The sequence below is a fragment of the Pseudochaenichthys georgianus genome, chromosome 21 (assembly GCF_902827115.2).
Source record: "Pseudochaenichthys georgianus chromosome 21, fPseGeo1.2, whole genome shotgun sequence".
NCBI classification, from domain to species: domain Eukaryota; kingdom Metazoa; phylum Chordata; class Actinopteri; order Perciformes; family Channichthyidae; genus Pseudochaenichthys; species Pseudochaenichthys georgianus.
The window spans coordinates 12917015-12940064 of record NC_047523.1 but is presented as its reverse complement, the minus strand read 5'-3'; the positions used below and the strand labels follow the sequence as shown (position 1 = coordinate 12940064).

The window sequence follows — 23050 nt, the reverse complement described above, 5'->3', positions numbered from 1 at the left end:
CATTAATGAAAAGTAAACTAATATTAGACAAATATGAACTTTAAACACCTATGACTTAAACATATAATCCAGGATAAAAGCCACATAGTTGCACCTGCAAGGTGAATATAGCTGGTAACAGAAAAAGTGTTTGAATGCGTACATTAACAGTTTTATGATATCACTGCCCCGTCTAAGACACGTGTGGATCTGACTTTAATTACATTTGACTTGAGTGTTTCGTCAACTTAATGTGTTGCTTAAAATAATACTTCTGCATACAGCATGTGAAAATGTAAGTGTTGCACGGCCAGATACGGCTCGAGAAGCTGACTCAGATAAGGAAATATATGATATAGCCTAGTATGATATTATATGATCGATGATCTGATTGATAATGTGATATGAATGATAAGTGCGACACGTCGTCATCTTAAACTGTATTTCCTGTATAGGCCTACTTAATAGATTTAAACTCCGCACACTGAGCTCTGATCAGGCGGTGCTTTCACTGAGTTGATCTCTTTTCTATAGATGCCGGAGTCAGGCAGCGTCAGGTAAAACAAGTTATTTAGCCTTCCCAAACCTGAGCCTCACGCGCCGCCTATGGTATGGACCCATGTAGTGTGTCTACAGTATCAAAACAATGGAGTGTGTGGGAAATTGTTTCTGTAACATAGAATAACTAATGAGGGTTCACTGCAAAAAAGTAATACAAGTCTATCTTAGCCTGTCAAGAGCAGACAACACAAAGTGCTACACGATACAAAAATAAAAAAAGACCAACAGACTTTAAATACCTTATTATATTAATAAAGAATATAGAAATCGGTAAGTCCAAACAACTGCATCTACAGGCCTAAAAGGAGACTTTTGGGATATTTTTGACAAAGGCGCTCATTGTGCTAAAATGTATTCAAAAACTATCTCATGGTTGCAGTGGCATAAGACAACTCACCACATGTTGATGCTTGTTTGAGGACCACTTGGCGTCATTTTTTAACACAATGGGTACCCTCATGCAGGGTTATCAGATACTTTACCCCTTGGCTACGTGATGTAAGTTAACCAATTTAAGACACTTTATTATTTTTGTTAAAGTTTAGTATAATGTCATGGTTTCTCTCAACATGTTATTGAGCTGCTGTTTTGTCGACGTCTGAAAGTCTATGACCACAGCTTTATCCTGACACCAGTCCTCAAAGCACTTAACTGCCCATTTAGTTCGCTTCACGGTGTTCTGTTCGTTTCGGTTTTTCCCAGTTGGTCTACCTGCTCTTCACGTAGCTCTGCATGTTGTCGTTTAGGTGCTTTTTTTTCTGGAGATAGGCACTGCTCAATCCACTCCTCCATTGTAACCTTAAATGTTTCCATCTTAAGCTTTGTTAGTTAGTTAGTTTTGTAACGGTTGTAGCTTTTCTCAGACGCAGAGGGATACTGACTTGTGAAAAGTAACTACAATTCTACCCGTGATATATGCTCATTATATCACAGCTAAGAACCAATCAGATTGCTTGATTTGACTTGTCCGTTTTATAAATGGTCATAATCTTGTTTTTTTCTTAATATGTTTTATTTAGAAATATTTTCTATCCGTGTTATGTCAGATTTTACTTCTTGACTTTTTGTTTTCCCGCCTGTGGGATTGTCTGCCCCGCTTGGCAACTGGACACGAGGAGTGGGAAACTGCCGGACTGACTCCAGTCCTTCGTACCAAACCTGCACTCCGTCCGACTGATGCCCCAACTGCCGAGCTGAGCGGGGCAGACAATCACATAGGCGGGACACACTAAGACAGGGAGTCAAAACAAACATAACACCAGTGCTTGAATTGGGCCGGTACTCACCGGTACGCAGTACCGGCACTTCTGATTTTACCCATGTGGTACCGGCCCTTCTACTGAGTATGGGCAAGATGCCGGTACTCAGTAAAAAGCCGGTACTCAGCCGCCGGCCGCTGGCGGCACGTCATGACGCATGACAACAAATATGCCCAGCGGCCGGCGGCATCTCATGACGCATCTATGACGTGCCGGAGCAATAGACTAGAGCAGAAAAGACATCACATAACGTTAGCGTTTCGAAAATGTTAGCGTGGCTTAATAATAGTGTGAAAAGACAGCGGTTGTCGTCGGACAAGGATTCCCTCTCTCCTTTCCTGCTGAAAGATGGTGAGTGTACTCAGGGACGAGGAGTCATTTAACCAGCCGCCAGTCAGTCAACGCACACCGCAGTGTGGACGGGCCGTCAGGCTTTACTTTCTTTTATATTCATAAAGAAGAAGTAAATCTGTTTACAGTTGTTTCATGTGGATGTTGAGAGGTATCCATATATCTCTTCATTTTGCTCTCAAAGTGCACCAGATTGATGCATCTAACTTCAATATTTAAAACTAAATCTTCCCGGGGGAGCATGGACCGGACCCCCCTAGAGGGTGTCAGGTCCACTCCCCACTTATAAAAATAGTACTTCACCACTGCACCCCCTCTAATCATTATCTCAGATGCACCCTGAGTCACTTTGTTTAAGTACAGTGAGCCTTTCTAAAATATACAGTAAAGAGACAAACCCACCAGCATTAGGATATACTATGAATTTGAGCCAAATACTTGTTTTTGGGCTGTATAAATAAATTGACTTGAAACAGTTGCTGATTTAGAGTACTGGCACCTTTTTTATTCCAATTCAAGCACTGCATAACACAGGGAACATCTTGATATACATTACACAAGTTAAGTATTTTTTATCAACTCAGATCTTCTCTCATATTGACCAGACAGTTTAATGACACAACAAATCATAAAAGTGAGGGTTACAAAAACCTTAATTTGAATACTGTAGTTATTAGGCCCAACCATACCAAATGATGCTCATAGTTCAAAGAAAAGAAATACCCTTTGCTTAAACAATACACTACCTGTTACTGTAAATGTGTATATTTATTTATACATTAAGTACGTACTTGAATGATTCTTAATTTCACTGGAGAGTAGAGAATAGATTTATAAATAGAGGCAGAGGCATAGTTATCTCCCCTTACTTTCGCTCTCTCTCTGTTGCATCTTCATTTAATACTAAATCAATTATAAATCCTATTATAGTGTTCTTACATCAGTTAGCTAACCATCCCTAAAGCTTAATCCCCGTGATAGAAATCTAATTTACTCTCGGATCATATTGATATGAGGTAAACAATGCGATTATCAGTTATCTTTGTGCCTTGTTGCTGGGTCAGTAATGTGCTTTGATGAGTCCAGGAGGGACTATTAGTTCCAGTAAGAGAGATAGAGGCAGATAATAATTAGAATGAAGACAAATACATCTAATTTCTTCAGCACTTTTAAACACAGTGATGCAGATCTCACAGCCTACAGACTGAAACCTCTTCATAGCTATCGTGACACTCGTACCACCACTACAACTATATAAATACAGCTTTAGGGAGGGGTTATCTAATCACGTACCAAGTATCATGGGTTATTTTGAGCATGAAAGGTCCATTTATTTCTACTGGTTTTCTCCTGTGTGAGCAATCATCTCAATCTTATATAAACATTTACAAACAGAGATAAGATTAAATCCATCCAGCAATGATTCATCACATTTGCACACCTTGTGTTTCTTTCCATCCAGAAATTCAGAAATAGTCACAAGAAATACATTTCTACAGCCATAACCCAACTTGAGTTGAATCATTGTATACTATACTATGTAAATGAATTAACAAGACAGAGAGATTCCAGGAAGATATATTTCATGGTCACACCTAGATTTATAAACTACAGCATGTATAAAACGTCAGTCTTTTTTCTCAATAGTACGACTTTAAACTCAGTATTGTGACTCTTTTCTCAAAATTCCGACCTTGCGCTGAGCATTCTGACTTTGATCTCAGAATTATGACTTTTCTCAAAAAACTAAGAATCACTTTTGGACAGATCTTTAAAAAAAATTCACATGTGGCCCTAATCCTCTTTCTTCATAAAAACGTTGTTAAATATATAATAAAACGCCAGATACTCTAAATAGCTATGGAGATAGCAACTCTATTAATACAAATCGCACAAAGCATAACTTCCTCTAGTCAAGCATCATTATCCTAATTTCCTTGCTAAATCTTCCACATTTCTCATTGTCACAATTGTATAATGGATGATATAGCCTAATTGTCATCCCTCCCATAAAAGAGAAAGATATAAATATGATGTGTAAGATTAGGCGTCTGTCATTTTCCTCTTTCTCTTTCTCTATCTCAATCTTTTGTTATTGTCCCCGCTGATAGCTCAATGGGTGTGATTCAGAACTCAAGTCATAATTTTCAAGACTGTAATGTGTCTAAAAGACTGGTGGGGGTTCTTTATGCTTAGCTTAATGTAGCATTTTTATATTTTTAGTGCCTGAGGCTGTAATGTGCTACAGCTGACTGTGAAGCATTTGGGAATGATATACTTCAATCTCACAACTCTAAACGTTGCCCAGAGGGAAAGTCGCTCATTGGCACTCATGCTGAGATTTAAATGAGAAAAGATAACTTAACGTCAATATGTAGCTTGAACCGGCGGCTAGTTAGCTTAGCTTAGCTGAGAGCTAAAAGTTTGTGATTCAGCACGCAACTCATCATTTTCATGACTGTATGTGTCTAAATGCCTGGTAGCTTTTCTTTGTGTTAAGCTTAATGTATCATTTTTCTTTTTTTAGTGACTTAGGCTGTGATGTTATAGTTACAGAATATTCTACTCTGTCAGAACACTAAACGTTTGACATGTTGGGGAAATCGCTCATTGGCTCTTGCTGAGTTTATTATGTAGTCGATTTTTACACGTTTATATGTAGCTTTAACCAGCGGCTACTGAGCTTAGCTTTGTCTAATTTGTGTAAAAGTACAACATGATTCTGTCCCGTCTCTGTTTATGTGATTATAGTAACCATTATATTCCATCCAGATGTAGTAAATGTACTGCTTCCAATAAAAAAAAAGTGCATTTCCGCTTTCAATTCTTACTGTATACCCTGCAGGAAACATATGCAGTCATGTAAATACATCCACATGCTTTTGAAATGTAGTAATTTATTTAGACAGCCGGGTTCACTGAACAATGACATACACCGTAGCTGTTGCATTATGTCGTGCACTGACGCTGTGACCCATTTCTGACACATGCACGCATATACACTTGGACAAAGAAGCAGGGATCACATTTAAGAAGATTTACGTCACTTGATAGCACATAGCAAGAAGTTTGTTTCAACAAGATACAATTGATCTCTTTCAACCCGTATTCTGGAGAAATCCATTTTGGGAATTTGATCTCACTCTCCTCTAAACAATTGCTAACAGGCAGCAATGGCAAATTCAGGAGTTTTAAGTGGTTGTTACGTTCCCTTTTAGATCCAGGGGCACCAAGGGAAGTAACAACACGAAACGATAACCGGCCGAGAGAAAAAGGAGAGGAAACTGATCTCTGAAGCCATAAGCAGGTCTTTTAATTAACAAAAAGAAAAAGGGCTCACCAGCCAACTTGCAAAACAAATCTAGATACAAAAATATATACTGGAGACATGGACACCACGCTGCACACATCCAGCCCGGGAGAAGGGGAGAGCGACTGCAACCTTCCTCATGTCCTATATGGAGACCCTGATTGGAGATTGGGAGCACCTGGGGAGAGGCTGCACCTGGGGAAATCAGAGGGAGAGAGAGAGACACCCACACAAAAGCACACACACACAAGCACCAACTGCGGCACGTAACAGTGGTGTACAATGCAAATCAACAATACACTTTGTCAGAAAATCTTTCTGTTTCTCCTGTACTCTGAAGACAGTGGAAGTGAATGAGATTTGTGTTATTTCACTCTAAAAACAAAGTTACAACGGGGGAAGACAATGAGTGCTTAATTGTGTTGAAGAAAATATGTGTAATAACTTGGAGCTGAAAAACTTCTATTTTTAACAAACAATTGGTCAAATTTATAGTATACAAATTTAAAATCAATTATTTGTAGCTGTCATTTTTCTCATATCTCTCATCTATGCCGTTTCCAGCAGCAGCAGGCAGACGTTTTTTTATAAAGAAAAAGCCTTCTGTATACTATACAGTATGCAGCACAATGCAGAAAAAGCACGGAAGTAGCCTCCAACCATAATGGAACGGAGTAAAAAAAAATAATGTTGTAACATAAGGTCAGGGGTTCAATTCCAGCCTCGTAGTTTAAATGTAAACATTTAAATGTGACCTTGAGCAAGATACTTCACTACAAATACGTGTGAATATGAGTCTCCCTGAGCAGCACTTTGTATGGCAGCCTCTGCCTCTGTATGAATGTGTGTGAATTGACTTGAATATGTGAAGTGGTCCTTAACACTGGAAAAGCGCTACATAAATGCAGCCATGGTTGTGAACTTCATAGGTACAAAAAAGGAATCTGCTCTAAGCTTGTTCACTTTACCTGTAACTAATTATAGACCTCATTTACTGAACTATTGCTTTTTTATCAAGGACATTTAGTCATGGACAACATTGCCATTTGCAACAACAACAAATGACATAACTATAACTCCAGCTAAAGAACCGACAACTAAGGGAAAAGTCACCTTCAGAGTGAAAGAATAGTGAAAAAGTGAGAGCATGCACATTATACATGTGTACTGTGTAACAGCATTACTAGCTATCAATCTTGCACAAATTAAAAAGTTTACCAACACCCTCGGAATAAAAAAATGCTGAATATATTTTTTCTGCAAACCACTTCTTCTAGCCATTAAAAACACTGTCAGTGCACCCACTTTTTTGTTGCCTGGCAGTCTGTGTTTCTTCTGATCTTGAGCCCAACCAGGTAGCTCCAGGCTGTTTTCATATTCAACAGCTTACTTACACTACTGCCTTTCAGGGCCAATGACACGTTTAGGCTTTAATAATAACACTAGCACCTGGGGGGAAGAGAGTGGCTTGTAAAGCATCCCGGCCCTCTAAAATCAATGTCATGGATAGTGGATTGTGAGGCTTTGCAATAACGTCAAACAAGAAGTGAAAGATTAACGGGGTAATTGGCTCATTTTGAGGTTTCTTTGGGGGGAAATCTTTCCACTATCGCTCTCCGTCTATTTAATTATGGAATACATTCAGGGGTGTTCTTTCTAAGTGCAAGTCACCTGCTGGGTCTCCAACTGTTTGATAAGGACAGAAGAGGTTGAGGAAAGCATTCATCTGTCTGTCTGTGCGAGTCTGAGTGACCGCGCTACGAGGTAAAACTCTAATTCGGTGTAATGGTGGCAGCTGATGCACCGCTGCTGGCATTCCTCTTCGCTAATTCATCAGACATGCACAGCTCACTGGACAGAGAAAGAAAGAGTAAGAATTACTCACTTTGGTTCTGCTCATCTGTATCCAACTGGGATAAACAGCCAATACACACATCAGTAGTTCACTAGGGTTGTTAGGCCTCATGGAAATCAGCTCTAATATAGGTAGATATTTTTTTAAATCCTCTGGAGCAGAGAGAAGAGCTGTGGATTATTGTTATTTATTGATGCATCAGTTAAAATGAAAGTCCGTCATTATCCGAGTCAAATCTGCAGAAAATAAACAAGTCAGACACTGAAACATGCACATAAATTGGATAAATAACATACGCGTTTAGTTTATTTAATAAAAGAGCACATGTTCAATGTGAAAAGTGACCGTAGATAGATTACTTCAGTTGCAATTTGGTGCTATACGTATATATATATATATATTATAAATATATTCAAAAAACAAAACACCTTGAATTTCAGGGGGGGCGCGGGGCTCCGTTGGCGGGCAAACACTGGTGTTTATTGATAAAGGTGCATGGTAATTGCTCACAAATCATCGTTCTTGTGTAGTTAATTCAGTTTTACTGTTTCGAGATTTCAGCACTGAAGCTGGAGTTTACAGCAATATGAGACTCATTAAACATTATTTCAGCCAGAAAACGTGGATATCACAAAACAAAGACTGGATTACACAGCGGGCAAAGAGGGCCCCTACCTCTGCAACACAGACCCCCGATGGGCTACCAAGTACACCGTTTTTAGTTGGCTGTACATGATTATTTGACGGCAAATCGTTTCTTTGTATCTATTGTTGCGGCCCTAATGGGGCAATGTTTTAAAATCTAATCGTAAAGCAAAAGTTAAAAATATTGGAAAAAACGATTCTGATGGAAATGATCTGGTGCAATGTTAGTTGAGAATATTGATCCCTCTTTCTTATGTCTTTAGGTACATATGAAGCTAAGGACTGCGTTAGCTTAGCTAAGCACATAAACAATATAGACAATAGAGATAACAGGTTGCCTGGGTCTGTCAACACCAAATGTTCTAAAGCCTATTAGCTTGTTATATCTCGTGTGTTTAATCCTTTCAAAAATATATGTTATGTGACAGTATTGTTGATCTGAATCTGAATTAAATCAAGTTGAAAGGAAACCACTACAAGAAGTTACGATCCCTGGTGGGTGTATTTTGTTTCCTGAAGACATATACCTGCTTGCTTTTTCCATGTTTCTTTGTGCTAAGATTAGCTAACTAGCTGTAGCCTTCTCCTCTGACAAATTCCCTTCCTCTTTATTTTAGATAATTCTTAGTACTGACCTATTGTTATAAAATCTATGAGTAACTTCTATTTTGTTTCAAAGAAGTACAAGTTTTCATAAAGGCCTGGGTTTTGTATGTTTTCTATTCATAACGTGCTTTCCTTCAGATTGGTTCCATTTCAGGCAGCAGATTTTAGCAAGAAGTGGAGGAGGAAAAAAACGAACTTGTGAGTACGCACTCATTCGAAGTAATGCCAGAAGCGAATGAAACCCATTTCCCGCTGAAAAACAAAAGAACATTACATTCTATTGATTTAATCAGCTCTACTCATGACAGGACATGGGCACAATGGGAGAACAATGAGACAACAAAAATAGAGAGAGAATCAGTAGAGCAAATAAAGTCAGTAGAGAATAAAGTGTGCATAGACAACAAACAGGAGATAAAACAAATCAAACAGGGTCATGGTTTAATTATATTTTCTACCTGAACGCTAAGCACTCTGAAATTGTATTTATAAACCTTACAGGAAGGTTAACCTGGAGCATACGGTATCAAGATAAGAGGACACATTGTTATTTGTCTCTTTAAGATAAATATACGAGAAAAAAAACGTAACTTCTTATACACTTGGTAGAGGTACACAGAGGAAAATTGGAAGGAGGTTGCTTTATTTTAAAATATAAAAAACAAATTGTGACAGTGATCAAGCTTGTTCAGCACACATAATTCACGATGCATAAAATGAGAACATGCCCCGATAAATGGTATACCAATTGGAAAGACTGAAATGCAATGTTAAATCATGGTCAATGAAGTGCAATGAAAGACTCACCCTAACTTTTCCACATCTGTTACGACTGTCGCCTTCCTGGTCGTCTTAACTGTGTTACGGCCCCTACACACGGCGTGCGTTGCCGCTTAAACGCTTCTGCCCATTCACTTTGAATGGGGTGACGTCACGATTCGCCGAACTGCATTGTGGGAGCAAAGCGTAGCTTCTCTCGAGGTGCTCGCTGCAAAAGTAGAGCAATGTTCTACTTTTGCCGCCTCGACGGAGGCGTTAGCCAATCAAATCCCTCGTATGTAAATCTGACAGTACAAGCAGTAGCCAATCAAACCGGGTGTATGTTGGGAGAGCCAGACCGCAGTTATTTCCCATATGTCAACAAAAGGAGGAGAAAATGATCGTGGCGGTAGGGAACATACAGGGATACAAACCGGAGGAGCCAGACATGGGGGGAGGTGGCAAAGACAGTGGGGGAAACTGGTCGGTTTTCGCTTGTTTGGGGAGTTTATATCCAGTATATTTCGTTTGAATGGACAGCTAGCAAGCATAGACAGTATATTTAGCCAGCATGGATGTAGCATGAATGCTTTGCTTTGTATGTCCGGGGCGGGACATTCATGCGGTTGGTTGTTAGTCGGGCTGCTCGCGTTGATTCCCCAAGCTCAAGACACGCCCACCGCCAAGCGGCAACGCACGCCGCCGTGTGTAGGGGCCGTTAACCTGTGTTGTATGCAAATGAGCTGTGCGGTTGCCCTGACGTCATTGGCTGCCATCTCCTGGTCCGCCCCCTGAAGATTGTGATTGGAGCACGCCGGGCCCGACACACTCCAATCGCAGCGCACAGATGGCGCACACCTGCTGGAGACGACTACAAAGCCAGTGGACTGTGATCACTCTGGAGGCTCTGCTGTGTGAACAGATGCCTCTCGCTAGTGGCTAGTTTGTGTGCAAATCTGTTAACAGTGGTTAACTCGTGTGGTCTGTGTTTGTCAGTATTGTGGTGATTAGATGTGCTTAGATTAGTTTAGTATTGTTTGACTGTTGTCCTCTACCTTAGCTGTGTTTTCTTACAGCCTCCCTTTGTTAGTTGTACCACTTTTAACACTCGAACCGCCAGAGATTTTTTATACCTAAAACCGCCACCGGGGTAACATTGACCCAGCATTAGAATGCATTGATTTTCAAAGTAAAAGTACTGCTTTAAAAAGAAAAATGGTCCTGTGGTATTGGTATTTTGACAAGCAATTTTGTTAAATGTTTTTTTTTATTAACGGTACAACATAGGGTTTCGTGAGGCGGTTGTCGTTGTTGGGTGAAAAGCAAACAGCTGTTTGCTGCGGAGCGCAGCGCAAGCAGTCTCCCGTGAGTGGGAGCGCGCTCCTTCACTACAGACTGTCGCTATCAATCTATCTCTCTCTCTCTCAATCTATAAGGAACTGCAGTAGACAAAAGGCGTTGCTATAGCAACACGTCATGTTTGTTCACACGCAAAATCAATAGTGCGAAAAGGGGTGAGGTCAATATGACCCGCTTGGCGGAAATAGGTATAAATGGCAATTATTTTGCCGATTTCTTCAATCTGACTTCATATTGACCATTTTTAACAACATAGGGTGCTACATAACACACTTTCAGGAAAAGTCACGGACTGGGAGACTTTAATATGTTATTGAAAAAAAGTTACATACAATAAAAAACAGCTCTGGGTCAAATTGACCCCATTGGTGGTTCTAGTGTTAAAGTGAGGTTTTGTTTCGTTCTCTATTTAGTGTATGAGTATTTATTTTCCCTGTATGCGATTAGACTCCTTTTTTTTTAGAGTCCTCCTTTTGTTGGTTATTTATCAACCTGTGCCGTTTTGGCCTTTTTGTTTGTTCCAGGCTGAATGCCTGCCATTTTGTTTACCTCTGCTATTTAAAATAAACCCATTATAATTATACCAATTCCAACTGGTGTGTGTTGAATTTCCTCACAAATTCAACACACACGTAACAACATCAAATAGACAACGTTTGCACCGCAAGAGCTGACATGTGTGGGCTTTTTAAAATATGCACAAAACCTGTGTAACTTTACAGAATCTAAATTGAGATTGGTGCGAAGAGAAGCAGATTTATCTTTTTCTGTTTCCCCTCTACAACTCCATGAAGTGACTGTGATGTTTCATGACTGTTTAAAGGTCAAGTAAGTGGGTGTTTTTGATGTTAGATTGGGCGATAGGGCAGGGGTGGTCAAAAAGAATTCAGCTCAAAAGCCAAAGATTGAATCATCAGTGAGAAAATGACGACAGTTAGAGAGGATGCTGATTCATTTGTGAGCATCAGATCATGTTGCCTAATTAGTCTTAGCATTTGACAGAAAGCCTCTGCCTGCCTGTTGCTAGTTTGTCACTTTCTAACTGGAAGGAGTCATAGGCTCCAATGTGTGAACAATTTCAGGATCACCGGTGACTCAGCGGTCTGTTGCTTCTCTGAGACTGAATGTTTGTCCTCATTGAGTCTGACGCCAAAACAGCTGCTACAGACCATGCACAGGGAGAATTCATAATTTATGAGGTAGTTATTTTTTATCTGTAGAGCATTTACTGCTTTAATTAAGTTTAATTTTAACAACTTGGGTCTTATTTTTTAAAGTTGAGATGTTGGCAACAACTCTACTGTACATTGAAGCCAGAGCAAGAAACAGGTTGTTACAGTAACAAGCAGTTAAGCCCTAAAACTGACAATAAACACACGTGTATGTCTTGTAAATCACACGCACATTTTTCTTCAAGCACGAGAGGCTCAAACGGAAAGTTGCCGGTAACCATACACTTTGTAAAATATGGAGGTAGTCACCGCGACATCACCCATATGTTTTCGAATGAGCTGTTAAAAAGCTAATTGGATCATACTGTCGCCATGTGGCAGTGTCAACTGCTTCATCCGGATAATCAAAAAATGAGCTACCGATTAACAGCCTGTGATAGCATCCACTTGTTACTTAAAACGGCAACGCCCTTTATAAGGCATAATACAAAGCCAAGACATAATATACCCTTATGAGTTCAAAATAAAAATGCACCCCCCTCCCCCAAGCAGTTGTTATGAATAAAGATTTTACATTTGAGCTTTTAGCTTTTTTCTGATGTCAAATGTTTTTTTTTGTAAGTCTTTCCATCGAATGTCTTCCATTCTACAGTGTTGAGAACAATTTTACCTCTGAACTTTGGTTTGTCCTTCAAATAAGTTTGGTTAAGCTTTGTCTTTGTCAGAGTTGGAATTTGGTAGATTAACACCAACAAATATGCAGCAACACAACGTAATGCAAAATGCAAGGTTTTAGGTTCAATGATGGTGATTTTGACACACTGTACAATATATGCTTGGAGCGTTGATACATTTAATTGATTCACATATTCACTTCCTGTATTCCTCATTGTTAAAACACAAAAGACCAGTTACAGCAAAGAGCATAGGCAAAGACATGGTGCTTTTAGTCATTTACTCAAACTATGGATCTCTTGGATCTCTGCTAACAAAAAGCTGCTAATTAGGGTGGGATCTAACGACACGTCGTATTAGATTACTGTTACATTGTGTTGTTGGTAATCAAGATGCAACTGGAAATCCATTCCTGGACGTAGAGAGCAATCAGAAGGAAGTATAGTATCTTTAATTTGAGAATTCTATCATCTGATGATCATTATCCACGATGCTTGTTTCTTACTAATTGTTGGAGCTTAATTATCACAGGTGGGTGAGGTTCAGTGAAAGCCTCAGTATAATTATAATATCTCATTAGAGGTGATCAAGTTCTTTAGATCAGAGCTGTAGTCACCATAACAGAAGGCAGGGGAATTACTCAAGATTGGAATGGGGTTTGTAGGGAAAAGTGAGATGGTTGCCAATGACAAAATTAACTTGGATAATAACTCAAGACAGAGCAAGAGGGGAATAAAATGTCCCCCCTTTCTGACGTTTTAGTCTCAATACACTTGCTTCCTGTCACGGACGACTCGTTTGTTGACTGCTGCAGAGGCAACAACTGAAATGTTTCAAAACGCCTCCAATCTGCTTCTGTGAAACATCATCGAGCAGTACATTGATATTTGCATTTTTCTCTCAGGAGCTTCCTTACTGCCAGCCCCTGGTGCTGTGTTTGTTACGGTCGGAGGCATGCTGCTGAGGTATACGTTAGAAATTCATGAGAGAAATGACTTGTAACTTAACTGAATTGTACTAGACAGGAAGCTGAGAACAGCTGAGCTTGCAATGTTTTCTTTTTTTTTATTGCCATTAGTATGGAAGCCTGTTTGCGCCACAGGAAAACAAATTTAAAAATCCTGTAAGTCATTAGTATGACCTACTATCTCATTATAATGACTTAACTATCTCATTATTATGACTTACTATCTCATAATGACTTAGCTATCTCATTATAATGACGTACTATCTCATTATTATGACTTACTATCTCATTATAATGACTTAACTATCTCATTATTATGACTTACTATCTCATTATAATGACTTAGCTATCTCATTATTATGACTTACTATCTCATTATAATGACTTAGCTATCTCATTATAATGACTTAGCTATCTCATTATAATGACTTAGCTATCTCATTATTATGACTTACTATCTCATTATAATGACTTAGCTATCTCATTATAATGACTTAGCTATCTCATTATTATGACTTACTATCTCATTATAATGACTTAGCTATCTCATTATAATGACTTAGCTATCTCATTATTATGACTTACTATCATATAAGAGCAATTTTAAATGTTAGCTTTCATCCCTTTACACCAAAGCAACAATAGCAAGGGTGTGGGACACACTTAGCTGAAGTAATGGATACTATATATAATTGAAGACTAATTTAGACGCGGATTCACAAATAAGGACATTTGAGTGGTTTTGGAGGAATCACACAATATTAAACTAAGCCTGTTTTGTTCTTGTACTGTATGTACAATCAATACTCCGACTACGACGTGCTATATTAAACGTTTATTGTTATACCGGAGACATAGACATTCATGTCTGGTAGGAAGGCCAAATTGCACTCAACTGTGTTGCGCACGCATACTGTGTCTACGTCACATCACGTGGGCCAATCATAAACAAGTATTGATAACCGGTGCTATCAACATGTTCAGTCAGAATATTACAAAGCCATATGGACACTACAGAGGAAGCTACAAAAGAACACTCTTTGGTTTGTGGCAAGAGCAGAAACAATGTATTCTCTTCAGGAGTGCTCCAAAATCAGGATTGCTTACAGCTAGCTAGTGTATTGCTTTGACTTGCTGGTAGTCAGCTTAAGTCATTATAATGAGATAGCTATGCCATTATAAGTCATTATAATGAGATAGCTAAGTCATAATAATGACTTGGTGCAAACAGGCTTCCTTACAATACTTTGTTTTACATGCTGCTGTAACTAAATATTTTTACAATTTGGGATCAACAAAGTATATCTTATCTTATCTTAAAAACTACACATTTTGACAATAGTTGCTCTCCAACGATCTTGTGCTATGTTTTCCGTTCTCAAATGTTTCTGTAACAAATTGATTACTGTAGAAAGACTTCCTACCGCACTAAAATATGTCAGCAGTCACGAGGGAAAAAAAGGAAAAATTGTAATTCTACAGAGTCTAAATGCTTTGTTTAGTGACATTTGTTTTCCCTGCCGCGTGTATATATTTAGACCTTCATTTCATCTGATAGGTCTTAACATCTGGTGTCTTTTAATACTCATGTAATAACTGAATTCTCATCTCTGATCCATCTATCATATTTGCTTGTGTAATTACTCGAGTTTTTTTTTTTTTACATTTTGTTCTTTTTTCTGTTTATTTCTGAGCATCTCAACATGCATAACCTGAGGCGCTTTTGCTTGGAAAAGCTCCAGATAAGATTATAAGAACTGGCTTGCAGTGTGATGAAGCAGCAGCATATCAACAGCTGTCAAACTAAACTTTCAGATAGGAGTTTGTTTGTGCTCTAAATGTTAAATATGTATACAGGCTTTGAGGCGTTCAAGAAGGTGATTGGGTAAAGGAATTAAGTGTGAATATGCAGCTCTATTCGTCTTGCTGTAAGGCACTTATATTAGCCTCGTTCTGAGTTTAGTTTCTTGTGCATGGTGATTATGAGAGCAAAACATGCTATAAATAGATATAGTCTTTTTCCATCTCACACACACACCGCACACACACACACAACAAGCCCCCTGGAGCTATAGCTTCTGGATAGGCTTGTACGCAGAGACCCCACAGAGAGGAGAGAGGAGGCAGTATGCGTTGGGTCAAAAGTCATCTAATGTCTATTTACAAGAAACAAGTGTGCCATTGACTTCAAGTGCGTTCTCTTGTTCTTGAAGATTATTCAACCAGACAAGTTGACATGTTTATATTTCCAGAAGCAGACTTTAAGACTAGTTCAAGTTAAGTTTATGCATTCCAGAATGACATAGTGTTTCAGTGGACTAACCCTAAAAAACAAAGATTAATATCCTAACCTAATTTTACAAGTTACCCAATGTTGGTCTGGTCAGTATCATGAAAATATTGAGAGATAATGCATTGTAATTTATCCCTACAATATCTTGAAAAACATAGAGAACATATGGTCATATCACGTACGTGTGTTGGAGCACTAGCCAATCGAAGCGTGAGGGTAACATAGTGATGTCACTATGAAGGGCCGCCCTTCCCTATATGCATAACAAGCACAGTGCGTAGAGCCTCATTCTGTGCTAGGGGCCTCATCTTATGGTTTCCCCGCAGTGAGGGCCAGGGTCCGAGGCCTCCCCCCCCCCCCCCCAGCTAACACTTCACGAGCCAAGCCCCCCCTCGCGACTCGTGAGGCCAACATGCCCGACATCAAGTGAGGGTTTGAGAGAGAAAGGACGTCTGTCATCCGATACCGTCGCACGCATTGCTGCAAATTGTAATGCTCAGTTTTTATACCTAAAACAAATGAGTCCAATGGAGACGTTTCGTTTAGTGGGGGAGTGTGTGTGAGAGAAACATATACAACACACAGCAGGAAAGGGAAACCCCAAAAAGCATAACAAAGCCTTTTTTCCAAAGCCTTTTCATGGTTTGGTGGCGAAATTAGTGAAAGATAAGATTCAACTTGTATTTGTTTTGTTTGTTTCTATTATGCCTCCTGTAGCACCTTGAGATTGCTTTTAGCAATGAAAGGTGCTTGACAAATACAATTTATTATTATTATTATCAACGTTGAAAAAAATAGCATGATCATTTCCCAATCAAAAACATATTTTATCCTCAGTGAACTTTCTCTTGATATGGACTAAACAAACATTTTACTAAATGTAAGATAATGTTAGGCTGTTGATATTAAAACATTGAAGAAACCTAAACTAACCAACATGGAAGCAAAAAAAGCAAACAATTGCCTGTGAACATAATGAGGCAGCAATGTAATTCAACATCATTGGAAAAGCCTATGCAATTAATTTTTGCAGAGATAGCAGGAAGGAGGAAGTAATAAGACACATTGCAGACAGCACATGCACTCACAGTTAATGTCAGGTTGGAAGGAAGCATCACTGTATTATTTGTAGATCCAAATCGATATACAGTTGCAGGAGGAAATGGGAAAATCTTCAGTCAATCATGACCTTTCCACCAGATTCATCATTGCCTCACAGTCAGAGGAGAGGAAGTCTGGTATAACACGTGTTTTAGCAACGGGACAAGGTGACTCATTTTGTGACACACTGTTTGGGGTATTTCATCTTAACCTAAAGGTTAGCTAGACAGGTGTTTTTCTTTGCAACACAATTTAGTTTTCCCATTCCACCACTGATGGATTAATGTGCTGTTTCCCCAGAACCGGGAGCCCTACATAACTTCTGTCGCTACTCTTACTAATCCACTTTGTTTTAGATTGAAGCGTTTGGCCAGGATATTGCTGCCTTCCCACTTCGTGTACTGGCAGCAATGCCTTCATTTAAACATGTGATAAGATAACTGGCAAAACAAAGTTAAAGTTTCTGCTGAATGTATTCTGGTTGGCTCCGTGTTAATGCTGCAACTTGTTGATCTATGAGCATGAGGAATATGTCAATGTTCCAATATGTCAACTGTGTGCATTTTAATAGAAACTTCACAAAGTGCTACAGCTTGTCGTGAATGTTCAGGATTACATCTTCTCAGTAATATTTATTATTGATTTCTCCAGAGCTGAAAGTACTCATATCTTTTACTTGGAAAAAAAGTGCAAATATTATGGTTTTTAAAAATACTCCACTACAAGTAAAAAACCTGATTACATTTTTTTTACTGAAGTTAAAGCACAGAAGTATTAATATCAAAATGTACTTTAAGTACAAAAAAGTAAAAGTACGTATTCTGCACAATGGTCTATTCCAGAACAATATAAGTACATAATTATTATCACCTAAATGTACTGCAAGTATACAAATACAGTTACTTGTGAGGCAGAATGGATATTTTCACTGTATTATTTTATTAGGGCCCGAGCACCAGAGCAGAGCACCAGAGCAGAGGACCTATTGTAATCCCCAGATTACAATACCCTTAATGTACCCTTAAAGCATCCTTGTCTAAAAAGTAAGTTCTAGACAAAAGGGGGGACCTTTATCTAAAATGGGGGGACTCTAATCTAAAAAAGGGGGACCCTTATCTAAGGGGGGAACCATTATCTAAAAAGTTAGTTCCGGAAACAGGGGGACCCTTTCGATGTTTAGTCTACGTGGAAAAGAAAACACACGTTCTTTACCGGGGTTGGTGCATGATTTCGAAAAATGTTCAGCGCATCACACAACATGCAATACGTAATGTTAATCCGTGTTGCCGGTCTCCAGCGGTCATGGCATTTCACTGCTGCATCCTGGAAGTGCATCGACGTCTGAGGATCATCGCTGCTTGCAGCTTTAATATTTTATTTATATTTAAGAGCACGATAGTGTTGTGGTTGGTCAATAGGGATCAAATGTTTATACATTAAATACTGTGGCGATAAGTAGTACAGTAGTGCATTATACTATATCAGCATATCATGTGTTTTTGTATGTACAAATTAAGTAACTGTGACTATGTGGTGGAGTAACAAGTGTAATATTAGCCTCTGAAATGTAGCGGAGTATAAGCAAAATGTAAATAAGTCAAAAAACTACTTAAGTACAATACTTAAATAACCAAATGCAATTTTTTACTTTCCACCAATGGATTTCTCAATGTTCCTATATTATTTGTAATTGCCGCTGTGGTCATTTTCCATCAATAATAATCTTAGTATTACAGTGTCACTATCATTGAACACTGTCTTACTATTATTTAGTTATGTTACATACTGTACTTGATACGGTAATTGCAGTCATTTTTGGTGTCCTTCAAGCTTTCAGCATACACACGCAACCAAGCCATCATATGTATTAATACTTTTAATAAGAAAACATTTCTGATGCTAGGAGGCCAAAAGCAATGATTGATTGGTCTGCACTTTTTGCATCCAAAAGCTTCTAATGCAATAATCAGGTCACTATATGATTATTGTATTCTTATACTGGGGTTAAATAACAGATAATGTGCAGATCAGTAGTTATTTAGGTATGTTTTATGTGTCGTATTAGTATTGTGTTGAAATATACCTCTTTATTTTACATCTTCGGTGGCCAATACACTGCTACATTAAGACATTGATAACACTGTCTTACTGCATTACATCTGAGTAGCAATACTCACTGACATATTTATTTTCAAAAGAAGTAATACTATACTTAGGTAATCTTGCATTTCACAGAACAGACCAATATCCAAGTGTTTTCTGTTGATAAGATTAGTGGCTAAATAGCAACTGAATGAGTAATGGGAGAAAGTACTGTCTCTGAGAAGAAATTGCAGAACTAGAATTGCATTAATCAAAAACAGTATCCTAAAACATTACATACCCATACAACTAACCTGCATTTTCAATTACGTTTCAATCAAAACATACAGTTGTAGACCTAGATAATGTTGGAGAAAAGGCATTTTCCTTAAAGCGTAATTGAAACATGCAGCGTCATTATATGAGAACAACATTTTCCTGGAGACCAGACTGCATTGTCGTACCACTGCAAAACCCTGTTTGGAGGTCAATGTAGGGTGTAGGAATTGATTGAAGGCGTTGTTGCTTAAACCTAACCAAAGCTTAACCAGAACACTGGCAGACCGGAATAAAGTTATGTGAATTGATTTGTAATGGTTTTAGAAAGTGTGTTCCTGATTATAGGGACACCAGATCAAAGAACTCTCATAAAGACTGTTGAATCTAGTCACAAACAGTCCATATGTGATTTGGTTTGGGAAAGCTAGAAAAGAGATTGTGAGCATGACTAGAGTGGAATGTACGGAGGCTCTTACTCTTTTCAGGTTTATCTTGTTGAATTCTAGGAATGTTATTTTCTACCTTCATTTTATACTTATTTTCCTCTTCCAGCTCTGCGCCATAACATACTCGCATAAACCAGTTTGCATGTGTTTACTCCTCCAGGAAACTCTCAGGAGAATACATAGAGAGAGAGAGAGAGAGAGAGAGAGAGAGATAGAGAGAGGAAACAGCTAAAGGAGGGATGAAAAGAGATGCAAATATATGTATGAAGATTTACTCTACACTCGGGAAACAGCAGGTTATAAAGAAATGAGAGGGAGAAAGGGAGAGTTGTCTTAAGGGAATAAGGGAAAAAAAGTGAAAAGAGGCTTTTAAAAAAGTGTATACTGCAGGGAATAAGAAGGAGGGAAAATATAAGGATACAATTATAAGTCAAGGATGATAAGGGTTGGTTCTGGTTAATATGTGAAAGCCAAGTGAGGTTTATTGTTCACTTCTGTGTCTAACTTTTTCAGAATTGTTGTTGTTCAGCAACATCACATTGCACTGACATGTTGTGTTTCCTTCATAGACTTATATACATGTTTTCGAGCAAACCAACAAATGTAGTCATTTACCTTTTTATAATAATTGTACTTTAAAAACTGTTGTATTGAGGATTAATCCTTCCTAAACGGGCATGATTTCTTAAATTTTTTGAAAATTGTGGTGTATTATTGCAATCCTAGATGTACGAATGGTTTGGTACGGATGAAGCATCTTGATTTATAATTTAATTCCCTATATTAGTCATTATCATCTGGTTATTTTGTTGACCTATGGTTTTGAGATTCTAAATTAATTAACTTAAATAATATATACCATGAAAGCGGATTCTGTCAGTGCATAATTGTGTTTACGGCTAAATGTAAGCTTAATTTGCATAAGCATATAATTTAATAACCTGGAGGTTCCTTAACTTTAAGACAGTATGCTGTGATTGTAATACTCAAGCACCTGACTACCTGGCTGTATAATCTTGAGTCTTTGGATGTAAAATAATTCCTTTAATATGCATTGAATTATTAGTATAAAGGTATGTTAATATGCTGGTTATTGGTAACTTTGCTACAACTTTGGATGGAGCCAATCAAACCGTTGTCCTCTCGTTATGCTAAGCTATGCTAATCAGCTACAGGTTTTTGCTCCATGTTTTGCTCAAATACATGAAAGTGAATCATTTTATTATCCAACTCTCAGGGGGAATGTACGGAGCCCCCTAGGTGACATGGAGAAGAAAAAAAAATTATTTGAAAAAATATATATAGGTTTTGCGAGATCTCGCAAAACTTTTCATTTAGCTCAATGTACTTCCTGGTCAGTTGGGCAACACAGAAACCACAACAATGGAGCGGTTCATCGATTTTACTTTGAGCTTGGCCTTAAATATAAAGATATAACATCAGTGCTTGGCAATAGGCACAGGTTTCACATGAGTGAACGACACCTCAAGAGAACACTCAGAGCGAGGGGACATGCAGGTCGCAAAGCATACTCTGAGCTGAGTTATTGACAGATTCGAATTTCGCTAAGCAATAACTCATGAACATAATGTTGTAAAAATACAAACAACATGACTTTACAATCATAGCAAGGTAGACAATGAGCTACAGTCGTTTTTATCAGAACAGTTCGATACGCGCCGTCATCCAAGCTAAACATCAAGAATTGGGCACAATCTGCAGCTGGAGGAGGAAGAGGAGTGCTTAGGTGATAGTGATACAGTACCTCACACTGTGATAGCAGATGGTGTTTCAGTGTCATGTCCCACAGTAACATCTTAAATGACAATGAACCAAAAAGAGAGGGCATCATTTAAGGCCGCAACTGCTTTCAATCCCAAATGCTTTGCTGAGCTTTCACCCCACAACAACCTAAAACCAGGTCGTAGAATGATGACACACACACACAATAATAATAAAGGAACAAACACATTGCTAAAGTACATTGCTCCTCACATCTAAGTTCTGAGTTGTTTCCTCTTTTGTCTCTCCTTTCACTCAACCACATCTCTGTTTGCTCCCCCCTTCTTTCTCTCATCAGTGTCTCAGTGTGTGTCGACATTAGGGTGTGGACCCCACTATGAATTTGCCATTGAGGAGTTCTGCATGGCCAAATTCAGACTGGACATGCAAGAACTGGACCAGGGACACTGGTGCATCTGGGAGGACACAGTCGAGTGAGTAGGATAAACACACACACAAAAAGAGGATTCTGTCTAAATCCAAACGCAAACAGATTAACATTCACACTAATACAAACAACGACATAATGAGCTTTCCATTTTTTATTTGCATAAAGCAATGAATCAGCAGTTTCGTTCTATTTGCTAGTTGTAATGCACTAAGAGCATTAAACGCTAAATGCGATTGCAAAGAGTTCCATACAAGCCGATTAAAGGCCAGCACAATGATCTCCACACAATAAATATTACCCTTATTTACCGTCTTTGATCCAGTGTAAGTTGACAAACTCCCTACTAAGAGGCATTGTTATCAGAAAAAAAGGAGTATATTGTTTATTTCTGGCTGGAGGTCTACAAAATCGTCCAACGTTTTGGTCACCTTCCAACAGCTGATTAGATACTGGGTGAGAGGCAACAGAGAAAGAGATTGAGTGGAAACAAATGGAGGGGGTCAGGAGGGATACAGAGGGAAAGAACAAAGGATGTTCGGCTTGGGTATAAACAGGGACCTTTTGTACATCTACAAATATTATCTTTTCCTCACTGTAATAAACTCTCAACGCCACAGGTTCTCAGAATTGGATTAGATTGCCAGGGATATCATTTAGTACAATTAAATAATCACATAAATAATAACCCCCACTTGACTTACAATTCGAAAATTGTTCATCAGCGGTTCTGTGTTCAAGCATTAAAACCCCCATTCTGAATTACCTGGGTATAATATCATCCATCTTCCCTCTTCGAAAGCTCACAACGGGATCAGAAACCTTGGAAGAGTAAACCATTTACAGCAGTCTCGATCGGGCTGACTCTGATTGAGTTGTTCTTGTCTCATGGGCAGCTTTGTCTCTGTTCTCATGAAAGGTACAAACTGTTATTTTCTGAAACCCTTTTATTCAGTCTTGGGCCAGAGCCAACTGTGTCATAGTAGGTTTGTAAAAGCCAAGCTGCAAAGTTAATTTGGGTAAAGGAGCAGAGTTTCTTGACCTTGTCATTCAGCCAGTACTTTGCACTTTGCAGTGTGAATATAAATAGTCTGTTATCAAGTGGATACAATCATACCTGACACACTGCACTCTTTGTGACTTTGTGAATGAATTAGGAGTGCCACAAGGCTGTACTTTGT

At 38.6% G+C, this 23050-nt stretch overlaps 1 protein-coding gene across 1 annotated transcript in view; it reads left to right on the top strand.

Annotated features, from left to right (window-relative positions):
- ramp1 (receptor activity modifying protein 1) overlaps positions 1-23050 on the top strand; it is a 135772-nt gene that overhangs the window by 43868 nt on the left and 68854 nt on the right. The window contains exon 2 of the mRNA XM_034110071.2: positions 21780-21915. Within this exon, the coding sequence (XP_033965962.1) occupies positions 21780-21915 (136 nt within the window). The remainder of the gene's footprint in view (positions 1-21779; positions 21916-23050) is intronic.